The sequence below is a fragment of the Bos javanicus genome, chromosome X, assembly GCF_032452875.1.
Source record: "Bos javanicus breed banteng chromosome X, ARS-OSU_banteng_1.0, whole genome shotgun sequence".
Lineage (NCBI taxonomy): Eukaryota > Metazoa > Chordata > Mammalia > Artiodactyla > Bovidae > Bos > Bos javanicus.
In genome coordinates, this window is record NC_083897.1 from 77,934,725 (window position 1) to 77,952,937 (window position 18,213).

The 18,213-nt window shown below is 36.3% G+C and overlaps 1 protein-coding gene across 3 annotated transcripts in view; it reads left to right on the forward strand.

The window, feature by feature from the left end:
- ABCB7 (ATP binding cassette subfamily B member 7) overlaps positions 1–18,213 on the forward strand; it is a 147,176-nt gene that overhangs the window by 118,060 nt on the left and 10,903 nt on the right. For 2 of the 3 annotated variants that reach the window (XM_061409679.1, XM_061409680.1), the window contains 8 exons: positions 284–372; positions 465–552; positions 1,375–1,549; positions 2,462–2,619; positions 3,172–3,335; positions 3,494–3,623; positions 6,891–7,062; positions 9,209–9,312. In XM_061409679.1, the coding sequence (XP_061265663.1) occupies positions 284–372; positions 465–552; positions 1,375–1,549; positions 2,462–2,619; positions 3,172–3,335; positions 3,494–3,623; positions 6,891–7,062; positions 9,209–9,312 (1,080 nt within the window). Of the gene's footprint in view, positions 1–283; positions 373–464; positions 553–1,374; positions 1,550–2,461; positions 2,620–3,171; positions 3,336–3,493; positions 3,624–5,340; positions 5,919–6,890; positions 7,063–9,208; positions 9,313–18,213 lie in introns of those variants that run through there. The other variant, XM_061409682.1, reaches the window with a different exon arrangement.

Here is an 18,213-nt window from a genome sequence, read left to right on the forward strand (position 1 = left end):
CTACCCTCTCCCTCTCCCACAGAGTCCATAAGACTGTTCTATACATCAGTGTCTCTTTTGCTGTCTCGTACACCGGGTTATTGTTACCATCTTTTTAAATTCCATATATATGCATTAGTATACTGTATTGATGTTTTTCCTTCTGGCTTAGTTCGCTCTGTATAATAGGCTCCAGTTTCATCCAACATATTTTTAATTAGAATCTTTGAGGTTTGCTATTATATATTATAAACTATTTGATAGAAATAATGACTAAGCTCATTTCTTTTTTTGTCTTTTCCAGTATTATAGATGTGGTGCCCAGTTTGCATTGGTGACCCTTGGGACGCTTGGTGCATACACAGCATTCACAGTTGCCATCACACAGTGGAGGTAAGGTGTTCTCCAGAGGTCAGTCAAGGTGAAGAAATTAGTTATGCTTCTATAGCAGACATTCCATACCTATGCACATCTTTGTCTTACAGAACTAAATTTAGAATAGAAATGAACAAAGCAGATAATGATGCAGGCAATGCTGCCATAGACTCGCTGCTGAATTATGAAACTGTGAAGGTAATACATTTAATTTGACTTTTTCTTCCTTTCACACTGTACTAAGATTTGTTCTGGCATTTAATACAGGTGCTGTACGTTAGAGCTGCAGATTAGGATAGGATCTCTTAATATGATGAAATAATAGTACTTTATTGTTTTTTCTTTTATTTAGGAGTTTCCCTTTCTTTCCGCCTCATTTTTTGTGTGGCACCATCAGAACTTTATCTTCTAAATTAATTTATAAGTGGTGGTGACAGTTTAGTTAGCATTTGATTCAGAATGCACACTGAGTTTTGAATCTGTATCTTTCATAGTGCCTAGCATAGTGCTTTTCACTAATTCTTTCATTTATTTGTTTATTTTTCCACTTAATAAATATTACTGAATGCCTCTTGTGTGCAAAGCACTATGCTAAGTCCTGTAATGAGGAGGGCAGTAAAATCAATGATTGCTGTTTAATCCTTGCCCTCCCAGAATTTGCTAAGCATTGGGAGAGTTAAAGTATGCAAGTGATGACACAAGAAGGCATAATGTGGTGGGGGCAATGAAATTGTGAATTCAGAGAGTCTCAGGGGATCAAGGGAAGGCTTTGTGAAGAAAGTCCCTTGACACCTTTTTATAGATCTGGATTTAAATTAACTAGGCATTCTTTAAATATTTTGGGGATGAATTTTATGGACTTCTAAAATACTGTCCATAGTGGAAAACTGCAGGTGTACCATAGTCCGATGTATTGAAAGTTAGTTTTTAAAATTTCCTGTGCAGTACAAAATTGTATCCATAGATGAAGTCTGATTCCAATTATACTTGTATATAATTACTATTTTATGTATTTTGTAGTATTTTAATAATGAAAATTATGAAGCACAAAGATATGATGGATTTTTGAAGACATATGAAGCTGCTTCATTGAAAAGTACCTCTACTCTGGCTATGCTGAACTTTGGTCAAAGTGCTATTTTCAGTGTTGGCTTAACAGCCATAATGGTGCTCGCCAGTCAGGGAATTGTGGCAGGTAATAGATCTGTGGTTTTCACGTTTGTCAGTGTTTTACTTAACCTTTATAAATAAATATTAATGAAAGGAATATGTATTTTAGTCTTAAATATAAAGCATTTTTAATAAGGTACTATAACATCCTTGGAGTACTTTCATTTTTGTATCACAATATGTTTTCTTGATGGTATGTTGTTTTCTTTTGTTTTATGCTACAAATTTAGCACTAATTTTCTCATTGATTGGGATTGCTGTTTGTGGGGCTACAATCTGATTCTTTTAGGAGTAACATACTTTTTAGCATCTAATATTTCTAATTTCTCTTGTGGACCTGGAAAGAAGTGTAATTAACTTAGTGTTTAGTCCAAAGGACTAAAGTGCAAGCGGTCTTATTACTAGTAACCCTTTTATCTATTAGCTGTTCATTTGTAAAACATTTCAAAAATAAACAATATCCTTACCTCTTTTCTGTAACTTGCTTGTTCAGTTAGGATTCTTTCATTCACTATGAACTTAATATATGGTTTATCATTCCCAATCATGATACCCATTTGCTCCAATGTTTTAATTTATACTTTTAAAAAATTCTACTTTATATTATGCTAGTATCTTAGGAAGAAAGGAAAGATTTTCAGCCTTCCATTTCTGTCTGCATTTTAAAACCATTCTTTCTGTTTTTTAAACCATTCTTTTTTCTTATATATCATGTGTAGTGTATGGGTAGGCTTTTCCCATTCCACTTAGCACATATCTAGTTCCCTATATTTCTAAATTATGGGTTAAAATGCTTTGGAATTAGATTAGGCCTTACCGTTGCTGATTATGTATGTTTTCAACTGTATTCCACAGTAAGAAACTGTAAACTTCTCTTAAACTGGAAAGTTCATGACATCTAAAGTATTTTTTTTTTCTCTACCAACTGCATATTAAGGTACCCTTACTGTTGGAGATTTAGTAATGGTGAATGGACTGCTTTTTCAGCTTTCATTACCTCTTAACTTTCTGGGAACTGTATACAGAGAGACTAGACAAGCACTTATAGATATGAACACCTTGTTTACTCTACTCAAGGTAGACACCCGAATTAAAGTAAGTAATGTATTTAATACCTTTTTAAAAGCATATAAGCATCATCCCATAATGGGATAACAGTCTTATATCACCATGTTAGCAAACTAATTTGTCTTTTGCAGGAATTGGGACTATAATGTGTATTAAATGGCTGTTACAGCTTTTACTTCTATGTTTAGAAACCTTATAACATTAGCAAAGAATATTATACCTAGACACTAAATTTTATTAACTTCAATTATTTGTACTTGCACTTGATTTACTTTTGCTAATAATGATACAAAATGTTATTGCCTCTCCTTATATTCTCAACCTCCTTTCTCCCCTGCCCACCATCTTTCTTCCTCCCCAAAACAAATTGATCAGAAATCAGAGCATTCAAGATTTTTGCCCTTAGCAGTGAGGGAAAAAACATCTTTAAAAGCATGCATAGAAGTGATCTAACTCCACTTATAAACTTTCTCCTTTCCCTTTATTTTCCTTTTTATCTCTGTAAATTAGAAAATTATCTGCATAGCAATACTCTCGGCAGTGTATAAAGTGGCTTTTTTTTTTTTTCTTCCCTGCTAGGACAAAGCGATGGCATCTCCCCTTCAGATCACACCACAGACAGCTACGGTGGCCTTTGATAATGTGCATTTTGAATACATTGAGGGGCAGAAAGTCCTTAATGGAATATCTTTTGAAGTCCCTGCAGGAAAGAAAGTGGCTATTGTAGGAGGTAGTGGGTCAGGGTGGGTAATTTAGTTGTTTATAAAATTTTGCATCATTGATTGATGATTCCCAATGTAATATTTTTTATTTGTCATAATAAAATGATGACTGTAGTTTAAAATTGGGGTTCCTTAATGCCAGTTGGAGCTATATAACCTTTCCTTGTTTTCTATTTCAGGAAAAGCACAATAGTGAGGCTATTATTTCGCTTCTATGAGCCTCAAAAGGGTAACATTTACCTTGCTGGTCAAAATATACAAGATGTGAGCCTGGAAAGCCTTCGGAGGGCAGTGGGAGTGGTACCTCAGGTATTTAAAAAAGGAAAAAACCTATTTGGGGGAAGATTTGTTGGCTTGCTGAATCTTTTACTAGAATAATTTGGATCCAAGGAGTCAGTATATGTTAATTAAGTTGGAAGCGTTAGGCCCTACAGGCCATATTCTGTTACCAAAAATCATGAATTTAAAAATCTTCATGATGGGAAGATTTTTTTTAAGCCTTAGGAAGAAAACATAACATAGAGGAAAGAGCTCAGACTGGAGTCAGACAGAACTGGATTCTAAGCCCAGCTTTAACCCTTATATGTTGTATAGTTGTAAGCCTCAGTTTCCTCATCTGTAAAATAAGGATACCATTTTTCTTATAGGACAGAATTAATATGGATTAGAAATATATGTGTAAAGCACCAAGTACAGTGTCCCTCACATAACTGTTCAGTAAATGAAAACTATTATTTGAGCAGTTTTTGACATAGTAAATCTATAAAAATTATAAAACAGTTGGGCTGCCAACTTCAAGTTGGTATTCCTTGTCCCCAAGTACCAAGCACAGTGCCTGACCCATAGTGAGCATTTAACAAGTATTTGCTGAGTGACTGTAGAGGGAAACAAGTTCAGAGTAAGCTCTGAGAAGATAAGGAGATAGCCCTATAGGTTATAAGTTTTTCTTATGCTGAAAGCCAATAGAGAGACCTGGGACTTAGTTGTAGCATAGGTGGTTTAGTTGCTAAGTCATGTTCAACTCTTTGTGACCCCATGGACTGTAGCCTGCCAGGCTTCTCTGTCCATGTTATATAGCTTGTAAAAGGTCCTCAACTGATCTGACACATGCCACTCGGCCCTGTCCTCCCTTTCACTGAGAATCCCAAATTTGGAGTGCGTGAGTCACCTAGGGAGATTTTTCCAACTCCAACTCCCTTTCCAATTCCAACTCCCTTTCACACACTGTTTATGAGGGCAGTGTGGGCCCCAGAAACCTGCGTTTGTGAATATGCCTCCTAGGTCTTTTTGATTTAGGTGATTTGTAGACTATATGTTCAATTATATTGAAAAATAAAGCATTTTATTCACTAAGGAAAAATATACATGATCAATAAATGAAAGAAAAGATGCTCATCCTCATTAGAAATCTTAGTAATTAAATCAACAATGGTATACCACTTCTCACCCATCAGACCGGTAAAGATTTAAAAATTCATGATGTCTAGTTTGGGTAAGGCTATGTGAAATGGCCAGTCTCTTGCTGGAGGAAGCATACAGCTTTCCTGATGAGCAAATTGGCAGTATATAACAAGAGTCTGAAAAATATTTAGTCTTTATTACAGTAATTCTACCTCTAGGAAGTTTTAGTAAGGAAATAGAGAAGTGAACAGATTTTTATATGCTAAGCTGTTCATTATAGTTTGTTTATAATAGCAGAAGTTAGGAACAATATAAATATCATGTTTATAAAGAATATTGAGTATCATGGAAAAATACTCAGCTACAAAGTTTGTTGAAAAAGAATTTCCAAACAAAATGTAATATCTCCATTTTATAATATTAAATAAACACATGTAACAGAAAAAAATTGGAGAAAATACACCAACATGTTAATAGTAGTTATTGCTGGTTGGTGGGATTATGGATTATTTAATTAACTTTTATTTTACCATACATTTTGTATTTTTAACATTTCCAGTTACCATTTATTTTAATTTTTTTTCCAAATAGAAAATATTTAAAAATAAGTGTTTTCTCTTTGCAGAACTTTAAACTCATTGGATTGAACTATCACCTCCATACAAGAAAAGTTTATATTAGTATTAGGGATCAGATCAGATCAGTCGCTCAGTCGTGTCCGACTCTTTGCGACCCCATGAATTGCAGCATGCCAGGCCTCCCTGTCCATCACCAACTCCCGGAGTTCACTCAGACTCACGTCCATCGAGTCAGTGATGCCATCCAGCCATCTCATCCTCTGTTGTCCCCTTCTTCTCTTGCCCCCAATCCCTCCCAGCATCAGAGTCTTTTCCAATGAGTCAACTCTTCGCATGAGGTGGCCAAAGTACTGGAGTTTCAGCTTTAGCATCATTCCTTCCAAAGAAATCCCAGGGCTGATCTCCTTTAGAATGGATTGGTTGGATCTCCTTGCAGTCTAAGGGACTCTCAAGAATCTTCTCCGACACCACAGTTCAAAAGCATCAATTCTTCAGCGGTCAGCCTTCTTCACAGTCCAACTCTCACATCCATACATGTATTAGGTGTAAAAGTTATTAAAATATGATTTGAAATAATATCTGTAACTCTAGGGCTGATTATGATATTAAAGAAGATCTTAATTAATTGAGTGTACTGGTTAATGTTAATCAATAGAATCATTTTGTTTCATCTTACTATTGCCTTACAACCATTGGATACTGAAAGAAAAGTGGGAGGTAGATACTTGCATTAAGTAAATTAGCTTTAGTGTGCCATGTCAGAATAAATTGAAATATCAAACGAATGCTTTTGCATAATCTATAATGCATAAATTCTTTGTTTTCTGTGTTTTAAGTCCAATTTAAAAGCTTCTGAGATATTAATATATGAAATATATTCAATTTCATTAGTAATAAGAGAAATGCCAATTTAAACAAAAACTACATTTTACCCTTAAAAGTAGCAACAATGAAAACTTATTAATATCCAGGGTTGTTGAGGATATGGGGACCTGGCACCCTCATACATTGTTGGTTGGAATATATGCTGTTGGAACATTTTTGGAAGACAGTTGGGCCATACTATCCAAGGGTAAATGTATGCTTGTAACCCAACAGTCTGCTTCTGGGAATCTTTCTTACAGAAATACATGGGTGTGTATAAGTCATTATATAATGATATTTTATTTCAACATTGTTTACAATAGCAAAAGTTTTAATTAATACCCATCAGTATAGGAATGGATAAGATAAATATGATACATCCTTAGTATCACAAAACTTAAAAAGAATGAGGTAGGTTTCTGCTATTGACATGAACAATCCCCAGTTGTGTTAAGTGAAAAAAGCAACTCATATAGTATGGCCCCACTTTTGTTGGGGGAAAAAAAAAGGTGTATGTTTAAGCATATAAATGTATCAGAAAAAGTTTGGAATGATACACAACAAATGGTTCATGGTGATTGGCTCTGGGAAGGGAAATGAAGCAGGCATGAGGGATGATATTAATAAAAGACCCCTTTTATCACATGTTACTCTTTATGTCTTTACTGTTGTTTGAATTTTTAAAATATGAAACATGCGTATCTATGTGTGTATATATATAAATCTGGTCCAGGATGCTGTCCTCTTCCATAATACCATTTACTACAACCTCTTATATGGAAACATCAGTGCTTCACCTGAGGAAGTATATGCAGTGGCAAAATTAGCTGGACTCCATGATGCAATTCTTCGAATGCCACATGGATATGACACCCAAGTAGGGGAACGAGGACTCAAGCTTTCAGGTAATCAAAGATTTTAGACCTGGCCCCCACTTATATTCACCCTTCAAACATTAATTTGTCAGAACCATTTACTAGAAAATGTAATGACAGAGTACAAACCTAATGCTTATCTAGTCTCTTTTGGCAAAGTTCCCAGTTTCCTGTCTATCACTGTAAACAATTCAACATGCTAGAAGTAACTGTTCCGAAATCATGCAGGTCTCTCTCTCTCTTTTTTTTTTTTCCCACTCACAGCTGCAAACACTGTAAGTGCTTAATAGGAAGTTACTGATACATGGTGAGATCAGTGTTAACTTCTTACCTTAAAGGAAAGCCAAGATCATCATTCATATGGGAAAGAAGTAAGAATAGAGACAAGTAATTTGATAGTAAATAGTGTATCTTCTCATAGCTCAGCTGGTAAAGAATCTTCCTACAATGCAAGAGACCCCAGTTCAATTCCTTGCCCATTCCAGTGTTCATGGGCTTCCCTGGTGGCTCAGATGGTAAAGAATCCGCCTGCAGTGTGGGAGACCTGGGTTTGATCCCTGAGTTGGGAAGATCATGGAGGAGGGCTTGGGAACCCACTCCAGTATTCTTGCAAGGAGAATCCCCATGGACAGAGGAGCCTGGCATGCTACAGCCCATGGGGTTGCAAAGAGTCAGACATGACTGAGCAACTAAGCACAGCAGTGTATCTCCTCATAATTTCTTGATTATTATGGAATGTTTTCGATAACTTCAGACTTCCTTATACTTGGTATACTTCTTTATAGCCAGCTTCATTTTCCTGTCTTTGTTGGTTCAGTGACCAAGTAAATTTTAGGGCTTCTGCATTTTAAGTGTTTAATTATGAGATGATTATTAAGTTTTATAATGGATTATCCTAAAATGATTGAATTTTCTTGAGGATTCAGAAAAATGTTTCTTTGCCCTGAATTATTTGAATTCTGAAAGTATGGTGTAACTAGTGCCTGAAAGTATTAATGTAACTTATATAAACATGCTACACTCTTTGCATTTACTCTTCATTCTAGTTTAGTTTGGGGGGGAGCTTTATAGATTAGGAATGAAGGTAAGAAAAAGAGAATGAAGAATATCCACATGAATTTTAATGAATCTTATTTCTCATTATAAACCAGCATCACAACATTGACTAGGTACATACTGTGTGCTAGCAGCTTGCAAGAATACTGGAGTGGGTAGCCATTCACTTCTCCAGGGGATCTTCCCAACTCAGGGATTGAAACTGAACCCTGGTCTCCTGCATTGCAGACAAATTCTTTACTGTCTGAGCCACCAGGGAATCTTATACTTCCAACCAAAGTTTTATGTAAGATTGATGGCCTTAGACCTATGAGAGTCCCAATGAAGAAAGAAAGGTTGCTTTCTTTTCTTTAGAGTATATTTAGGAATAATTGTGGGTTTGTACATTGTGAAAGAAAAAGCATTGGACTGGGAATTAGTCGAGTCTTGTTAGATTCTGCCAGAACTTGCTCTGTGACCTCGAACAAATCACTTAACTTTTCTGGGCCTCTGTAGTCTTTCTGTTTTAAAATTCTGCTGTGCTAAAGCCCTATAGCAAAGAACTAAGGTGAAATAAGAGGTCCTAGGATACAAGCTTAACATAGAAGAGTGCTGTGAAAATAATAGCTTTCTGTAAAAAAAAAAAAAAAATCAGAATACTGGCTAAATGGTACTTTGTTATATTAAGAAATAAATTTAGATATTCATAGTTTCATGTCTTTAAGTTTTCAGACTTCATATATTGAATTTGTTTTTGGCTTGGTGTATTCTGTCATATTGGAATTTTTCTACCTGAAGTCATTGTTCATTGGGAAGTAATATAAAGTACATATAAAATAATGTATGTCATGAGCATATTTTTGGTGAGAGAAGTAATTCTAGAATCAAAATTATCACCTCCCCTCTTTGTTCTTTTCACCTGCCATGAAGTCAGAATCCAGAATTACATTAATGTTCCAGGGAATATAGTTTGTCAAGGGATATTATATATGAACATAGACTCTTAAAACTGGGTAAAATGAACAATAATCAAGAGTAAAACTAAATATTGAAGGTATTACTTGTTGGTTATGATTAATGGAAATACTAGAAATATAAAATATGTCTTTATATTATACTATCTTAAAATTTTCTTTACCAGGAGGAGAAAAGCAAAGAGTAGCAATTGCAAGAGCCATTTTGAAGAACCCCCCAGTCATTCTCTATGATGAAGCTACTTCATCATTAGATTCAATTACTGAAGAGGTAAATGATGGTGAAAACATAAAACTCTTCAATTCTCATTGCTTAACTTTTTTCCATGGAAATTTCAGTAAGTAGCTACATTCTTTCGTATTTGGAGTGAGCTTCAAAAGGAGGTGCTTAGCCCTTTTCTCCGATAAAGGAAGTATTGGTAGTAAGAATGCCAGTTTGCATTACATTATCACATATTTTAAGTCTGTTTGCAAATATATCTCCTTTTGAAACTATGTGGCACCTTTTGTTCTTATTGTATAATGTTTGCATCTTGGAAAGCTCTGGGAATCACGTAATCTGCCACATAATACACATTGAAACAAGTCATGTAAATGGTTCTGATACAGTACATACCAGAAAAACTTTCACTTATCATGGAGCAACTCACTAAGGTGCAAACTTGGCACACACAGCCTACAGTGCTGGTATCAATTTATGTTCATTTTACAACAAGTATTGTGAAGCTCTAAGATGTTATAAAATTGATGTCATGGTACTACCCAGAAACCACAGTAGACTTCATAACATCTTTGTATTAGACTAAAGACTTGACAGCAATCATAATATCATAAATGAATCCCCTTAATCTAGAACTGAAGATTGTGTCCATGGGATTTCCCAGGGAAGAATATTGGAGTTGGTTGCCATTTCCTTCTCCAAGTACTGAAGATAAGAGTGATGTAATTTGTCAGTTGCCTCCATTCACCTACATTTTACTTGAATATATAGTAAAACCATGTTGTTGAAGGATAGGGCTGAATTCAGCTTCACAACATGTATGACATATATTGATATTTGCATATGGAGTTAAGGTTCAGGGAATGCTAATTGTTCTGCCATATGTTTAAAACAGCTTAGTTTCTAAGTTGTTTAGCATGAGGATTTGTTCTATTTATTTATTTTAAAAATTTGAAATTTTATTTATATATTTTTAATAGAATGACTTTTCTAAAAATTATTTATTTTTGGCTGCACTGGGTCTTTGTTGTGATGTGCAGGCTTTCACTAGTTGTGGCAAGCAGGGGCTGCTCTTCAGTGTGGTGCTCGGGCTTCTCTTATTGTGGAGCATAGGTTCTAGGCACCTGGGCTCAGTAACTGCAGCTCACAGGCCCTCGAGCTCAGTATTTGTGGCATGCAGGCTCAGTAGTTGTAGTGCACAGGCTTAGTTGCTCCATGGCATGTGAAATCTTCCCGGACCAGGGATCAAACCAATGTCTCCTGCATTGGTAGGCGAATTCCTATCCACTGTACCACCAGGGACGTCTGACATTTTATTTTAAATATAGCATTGTATACATGTCAATCCCAAACTCCCAATCTAACCCTCCCCCCATTCTGCATATAAATATCATATGATGTTTATCTTTCTCTCACTTACTTCACTTAGTATAATAATCTTCAGGTTCATCCATGTTGCTGAAAATGGCATTATTTTATTCTTTTTAGTGGCTGAATGATATTCCATTGTGTATATATACCATATCTTCTTTATCCATTCATCTGTCAATAGACATTTAGGCTGCTTCAGGCCATGACTGTTGTGTAAGCAGTGCCGTAATGAATACTGGGGTGCATATATCCTTTTGAACCATTTTATTTTCCAGATTATAGGATGGAGTGAGATGGCTGGATCATATTGTAGCTCTGTTTTTAGGTTTTGAGGGAACCTCTATACTGTTGACCATAGTGGCTGTACCATTTTACATTCCTACCAGCAGTGTACGAAGATTCTCCTTTCACCACACCCTCTCCAGCATTTATTGTTTCTAGACTTTTTGATGATGGCCATTCTAACTATTGTGAGGTGATACCTCATTGTAGTTTTGATTTGCATAATTGATGATGTCAAGAATCTTTTCATGTGCCTTTTGGCCATCAGTCTCCTTTGTAGAAATGTCTCTTTATGTCTTCTGTCCATTTTTTGATTCAGTTGTGTGTTTTTTTATATTGAGCTGCATGAGCTGTGTGTAAATTTTGGAGACTAATCCCTTGTCAGTAACATAATTTGCAAATATTTTCTCTCTTCTGTGGGTTGTCTTTTCATTTTGTTTATGGTTTCCTTTGTTGTGCGAAGCTTTTGTGTTTAGTTAGGTCTCATTTATTTTTTTTTTGTATTTCTATTACTCTGTGAGATGGATCAAAAGAGAGATTGCTGCAGTTTGTGTCAGCGTGTTCTGTTTATGTTTTCCTCTAAGAGTTTTATAGTATCTGATCTTAAATTTGGGTCTTTAATCCATTTTGAGTTTATTTTTATGTATGGTATTAAAGAATGTTCTGATTTCATTTTTTTACATATAGCTGTCCAATTTTCCCAGTACCATTTATTGAAGAGGCTATCTTTGCCCCATTGTATATTCCTGCCTCCTTTGTCAAAAATAAGGTATCCATAGATGCGTGGGTTTATCTCTGGGTTCTCTGTCCTGTTCCATTGGTCTGTATTTCTGTTTTTGTGCCAGTACCATAACTGTTTTGATTACTGTAGCTTTGTAGTATAGTCTGAAGCCAGGGAGCCCAGTTCTTCCAGCTCCATTTTTCTTTCTCAAGTTAGCTTAGTCTATTCAGGGATTTTTGTGGCTCCATACAAATTTTAAGATTTTTTGTCTAATTCTAGGAAAAATGCCATTGATAATCTGATAGGGCTTGCACTGAATCTCTACATTGCCTTGGGTAGTATAAACATTTTGAAAATATTCTTTCAGTCCAAGAACTTGATCTCTCTCCATCTGTTTTTGTCATCTTTGATTTCCTTCATCATTATAGTTTTCTGCGTATAGGTCTTTTGCCTTCTTGCTACTGCTGCTGCTGCTAAGTCGCTTCAGTCGTGTCCCGCTCTGTGCAACCCCATAGACGACAGCCCAACAGGCTCTCCCGTCCCTGGGATTCTCCAGGCAAGAACACTGGAGTGGGTTGCCATTTCCTTCTCCAATGCGTGAAAGTGAAGTCACTCAGTCATATCCAACTCTTTGCGACTCCAGGGACTGCAGCCTACCAGGCTCCTCAGTCCATGGGATTTTCCAGGCAAGAATACTAGAGTGGGGTGCCATTGCCTTTGCCTTCTTAGGTATGTTTATTCCTAGGTATTCTTTTTTTACAGTGGTAAATGGGATTGTCACCTTAATTTCTTTTTCTGATCTTTTGTTGTTAGTATATAGGAATGCAAGAGATTTCTGTATCCTGCAACTTGACTAAATTCTTTGATTAGCTCTAGTAGTTTCCTGATTGCATCTTTAGGATTTTCAATGTATAAAATCATGTTATCTGCAAACAGTGACAGTTTTACTTCTTTTTCCATTTGGATTCCTTTTATTTATTTTTCTTCTCTGATTGCCATGGCTTGAACTTCCAAATAATGGAATAATTCAGTAATTATTGAATAATAATGGTGAATGTGGACACCTTTGTCTTGTTCCTGATCTTAACAGAAATGCTTTCAGTTTTTCACCATCGAGAATGATGTTTGCTCTGGGTCTGTCATATATGGCCTTTATTGTGTTGAGGATATGTTCCCTCTATGCTCATTTTCTGGAGAGTTTTTTTTAAATCATAAATGGGTATTGAATTTTGTGGAAATCTTTATCTGCATCTATTGAGATGACCATATGGTTTTTATTCTTCAGTTTGTTAATATGGTGTATCACAGTGATTGATTTGCATATATTGAAGAATCCTTAAATCACTGAGATAAATTCAACTTGATCATGTTGTATGGTCTGGTTTTGGTATCAGGATGATGGTGCCTTGTAGAATGAGCTTTGGGATGTTCCTCCCTCTGCAATTTTTTGAAAGATTTTGAGAAGGATAGATGTTAGCTTTTCTCTAAATATTTAATAGAATTTGCCTGTGAAGCCATCTGGCCCTGGGCTTTTGTTTGTTTGTTAGAATATGTTTAATCACAGTTTAAATTCCAGTGCTTGTGATTGGTCTGTTCATATTTTCTATTTTTTCCTGGTTCAGTCTTGGAAGGTTATACTTTTCTAAGAATTTGTCCATTTCTTCCATGTTGTCCATTTTATTGGCATATAGTTGCTTGTAGTAGTTTCTTTGGAGAAGGAAATGGCAACCACTCCAGTACTCTTGCCTGGAAAATCCCATGGACGGAGGAGCCTGGTGGGCTGCAGTTCATGGGGTCACAAGGAGTCAGACACGACTGAGTGACTTCACTTTCACTTTTCACTTTCATGCATTGGAGAAGGAAATGACAACCCACTCCAGTGTTCTTGCCTGGAGAATCTCAGGGACGGGGAGCCTGGTGGGCTGCCGTCTATGGGGTCGCACAGAGTCGGCCACAACTGAAGTGACTTAGCAGCAGTAGCAGCAGCATTAGTTTCTTATGATCCTTTGTGTTTCTGTAGTGTTGTAACTTCTTTTTCATTTCTAATGTTATTGATTCAAATCTTCTCCCTTTTTTTTCCCTTGAGTCTGGCTAAAGGTTTATCAATTTTGTTGATCACTCAAAGAACTAACTTTTAGTTTTATTGATCTTTGTTACTGTTTTCTTCATTTCTATTTCATTTATTTCTGCTCTGATGTTTATGATTTCTTTCCTTCTACTACTTAAGGGTTTTTTGTTATTCTTTCTCTAGCTCCTTTAGGTGTAAGGTTAGGTTGTTTATTTGCTATTTTTCTTGTGTCTTGAGGTAGGACTGAATTGCTGTGTAAACTTCTCTCTCTGAAATGCTTTTGCTGTATCCCAAAGGTTTTGGGTCATCATGTCTTCGTTGTCATTTGTTTCTAGATATTGTTTGGTTTCCTATTTTATTTCTTCAGTGACCTCTTGGTTATTTAGTAACATGTATTTTAGCCTCTGGGTGTTTTTGTTTTTTACAGTTTTTTTTTTCTTTTTGTAATTGATTTCTAATTTCATAGTGTGGTCAGAAAAGATGCTTGATATGATTTCAGTTTTCTCAAATTTACTGCAGCTTGATTTGTGGCCCAAAATGTGATCTGTCCTGATGAATGTTCCTTGTGCACTTAAGAGGAAAGTATTTTCTGCTGCTTTCAGATGGAATGTCATGTAAATCTCAGTTAAGTCTGTCTTGAAGCTTGTATTTTCTTATTAATTTTCTGTCTGGATGTTCTGTCCACTGATGAGAGTGGGATGTTAAAGTCCCCCCACTATTATTGTGTTAATGTTGATTTGTCCTTTTTATGGCTCTTAGTATTTGCCTTATATATTGTGGTGCTCGTATATTGGATGCATATATATTTATAATTATTATATATTCTTCTTGGATTGATTCCTTGATCACTATGTAGTATCCTTCTTTGTCTCTTGTAACAGTCTTTATTTTACAGTCTGCTGCTTCTGATAGGAGTATGGCTACTCCAGCTTTCTTTTGATTTTTATTTGCATGGAATACCTTTTTCCATCCCCTCACTTTCAGTCTGTATGTGTTCCTAGGTCTGAAATTGGTCTCTCACAAACAGCATATGGAGTGGTCTTTTTTTGTATCTATTCAGCCAGTCTGTGTCTTTTGGTTGGAGCATTTAATCCATTCATATTTGAGGTAATTATCAATATATATATCCTTATTGCCATTTGTTCACTGTTTTGATTGTTTCGGATTTTTTTTTGTAGGTCTTTTTTTTTTTCTTCCTCTTTTGTTCTTTTGTGAATTGATGACTAACTTTAGTGTTGTGTTTGGATTCCTTTTTGTATGTGTATCTGTTAATATTTTAGATTTGTGGTATGTAGTTACCATGAGGTTTTGGTATGTGTCATGCTCAGTTGCTTCAGTTGTATCCAACTTTTTTGTGATCCCATGGACCATAGCCCACTAGACTCCTCTGTCCATGGGATTCTCCAGGCAGAAATACTGGAGTGGGTTGCCATTTCCTTCTCAAGGGGATCTTTCCAACCCAGGGACTGAGCCCAAGTCTCTTGTGTCTCCTGCATTGTAGATGGATTGTTTACTGTTGCGCCACCAGGGAAGCCTGGTTTTGATAAAGCAGTCTTTATATTAGCAATATTGTTTTAAGTTGTGGGTCTTTTAATTTCAAATTTGTTCCCAATACCCTGCATTGTGTTCTCCTCTTCTCACAGTTGCTGGCTTTGATATCATATTTTTGTGTAGATTGTTTCCTTCCTTTAATGTATATTTGCCTTTAGGAGTGAGTTTTTCCATTCATAATTTTCCTGTTTCTATTTGTGGCCTTTTCTTTTCTGCTTAGAGAAGTAACTTAAGTAATTGTTGCAAAGCCAGTCTAGTGATATTGAATTCTCTTAGCTTTAACTTTTCTGCAAAGCTTTTGATTTCTCCATCAAATGTGAATGAGAACCTTGCTGGGTAGAATATTCTTGGTTGTAGGTTATTCCCTTTCATCACTTTAAATATATTGTGCCAATCCCTTCTGAACTGCAGAGTTTCTATTGAGAAATAACTTATAACCTTAAAGAGTTCCCTTGTATGTTATTTGTTGCTTTTAGTATTTTTTTGTCTTTAATTTTTGTCAAGTTGAATACTATGTGTCTCGGTATATCCCTCCTTGGTTTATCCTGCCTGGGACTCCCTGTGCTTCCTGGACTTGGATGACTGTTTCCTTTCCCATGTCAGGGAAGTTTTCAGCTATTGTCTCTTGAAAATATTTTCTCACGTCCTTTTTCTCTCTTGTCCTTCTGGGACTCCTATAATGTGAATATTGTTATGTTTAATATTGGCCCAGAAGTCTCTTAGACTAACTTCATTTCTTTTCAATTTTTTTTTCTTTACTCTGTTCCACATCAGTGATTTCTACCATTCTGTCTTTCTGGTCACTTATCTCTTCTTCTGCCTCAGTTATTCTGCTGTTGATTCTTTCCAATGTATTTTTCATTTCAGTTACTGTATTATTCATCTCTGTTCTTTAGTTCCTTTGGGTCTTTGTTAAACCTTTCTTGCATTTTCTCAATCTTTGGTCTTTTTTTTTTTTTCTCTCAAGATCTTGGATCATCTTCACTATCGTTTTCTGAGTTATTTTTCCAGTAGGTGTCTATCTCCACTTAGTTTTTCTTCTGGGGTTTTATCTTGTTCTCTAGGACATATTCCTCTGCCATCTCACTTTATCTAACTTTCTGTGATTGTGGTTTCTGTTCTGCAAGCTGCAGGATTGTAGTTCATCTTGCTTCTGCTCTTTGGTGGATACAGCTGTCTAAGGAGCTTGTGTAGGCTTCCTGATGGGAGGGGCTAGTTCCTGCCCTGTGGTGAGTGGATCTGGGTCTTGTCCCTCTGGTGGGCAGGGCCATGCTCATGGAGACTTGAAGCCACTTGTATATGGTGGGGTGGGGTTAATGGTGGCCTCCTGGTAGGCTCACGTCAATGAGTACTCCACAGATCTGCCACTGCCAGTGTCTTTATCCCCATAGTGAACCACAGCTGCCACCTGCCTCTGCAGGAGACCCTCTAGTATTAGCAGGTAGGTCTTGCATAGTATCTTATGAAGTCACTTCTTTTTTATCCTGGGTCCTGGTGTGCGCACAACCTTGTGTCTGTCCTCCAAGAGTGGCATTTCTGCTTTCCCCATCTCTTTGGAACTAGGCTGGGAAGCCTGGCGTGAAACTTAGGACTTTCACTCCTGTGGAAGAACTTCTGTGGTATAATTTTTATCATGTTGTGCCCCTCCTACCATCTTGTTGTATCTTCTTTGCCTTTGGATGTAGGGTATCTTTTTTGCTAGGTTCAAGATTTTTTTTTTTTTTTTTTGCCTTTGGTTGTTCATCAGTTGGTTGTGATTTTGGTGTTTATGTAAGAGTGAGCTCATGTCTTTCTACTCTGCCATCTTGAGCTAATTTGACAATTTGTTATATTTAAAGAGAACCTTAAGCTGCATTAGACCCCATTCATGAGCAGACTAGAATCTGCTTACAAGAACTTTAAATCTAAAAATGTGTCATCCACATCTATCGCAAATTTGGAGTCCCAACAACAGTCATTATTTGAGTCACATACCTTTATTATCTCAAGGAGCATAATCCATTAATTGCCAGCAGAGAAGAGGGAATGAGTTATCAGAAGATTTAGTAAATTTGAATCGATCTTTTAAAAAGGTCCAGAGCATCATTAGGATAGCAGTTTAAGTTCTTGAGTGTAAAGATAGAGGAGTTGCCTCAAGCATCATAGTTTTTCTTAGAAGATTTTCAGTCTGCACTTGATTTTCAGTCTGCCATAGTAAAGTTTAAGGTCTTCTTTTCCTGGGTAACCATCTACTCAGGTAATTTTATTCCTTTAATAAATATAGTGATTAGAGATACCTATAGGAAGACATTGGTCCTATCCCCATCCCCCATGTTGCTATTTCCATCTAGCAAGTTGTACTTAGACCCAGGTATCCAAGTATAGCTGAATATATATACAGCTGCCTTACTTTTTTGTTATTTTTGTTTATTGGTTAAGTCGTGTCTCTTTTGTGACACCATGGACTGTAGCCCACCAGGCTCTTCTGTCCAAGGGGTTTCCCAGGCAAGAATTCTGGAGTGGGTTACCATTTACTTCTCCAGGGAGTTGTGCCAACCCAGGTGTCAAACCTGTGTCTCCTGCCTTGCAGGTGGATTCTTTACCACTGAGCCACCAGGGAAGCTCTCTCTTACATTTTACAGACAGTAAGCAAAAAAAAAAAAAAAAAGTGTATTTTCCAAAATACCTTAAGAAGTCAGAATACTTCTGAAAAAGAAGTTTCTTCAAGTTAAACATGAACAGTTGTCCTTGTCAATCTTTCTGTCCTCTGAGTTAGAACTAAGGAAAAGCAAATGCTCCTGTGTTCTTTGAGTCTTCTATCTTTTCTTGATTTTTTAAAATTTCTCTGCATCCTATCACTTGGTTGCCTCCTTATTTTGTTTTTGCTCTCATTGGTCAGATAAACATCATATCTGACTATGCTCCTGCCATCAGTGGATTCATTTTATTTGTTTGTTTTTAAGTATGGGAAATCTCCACC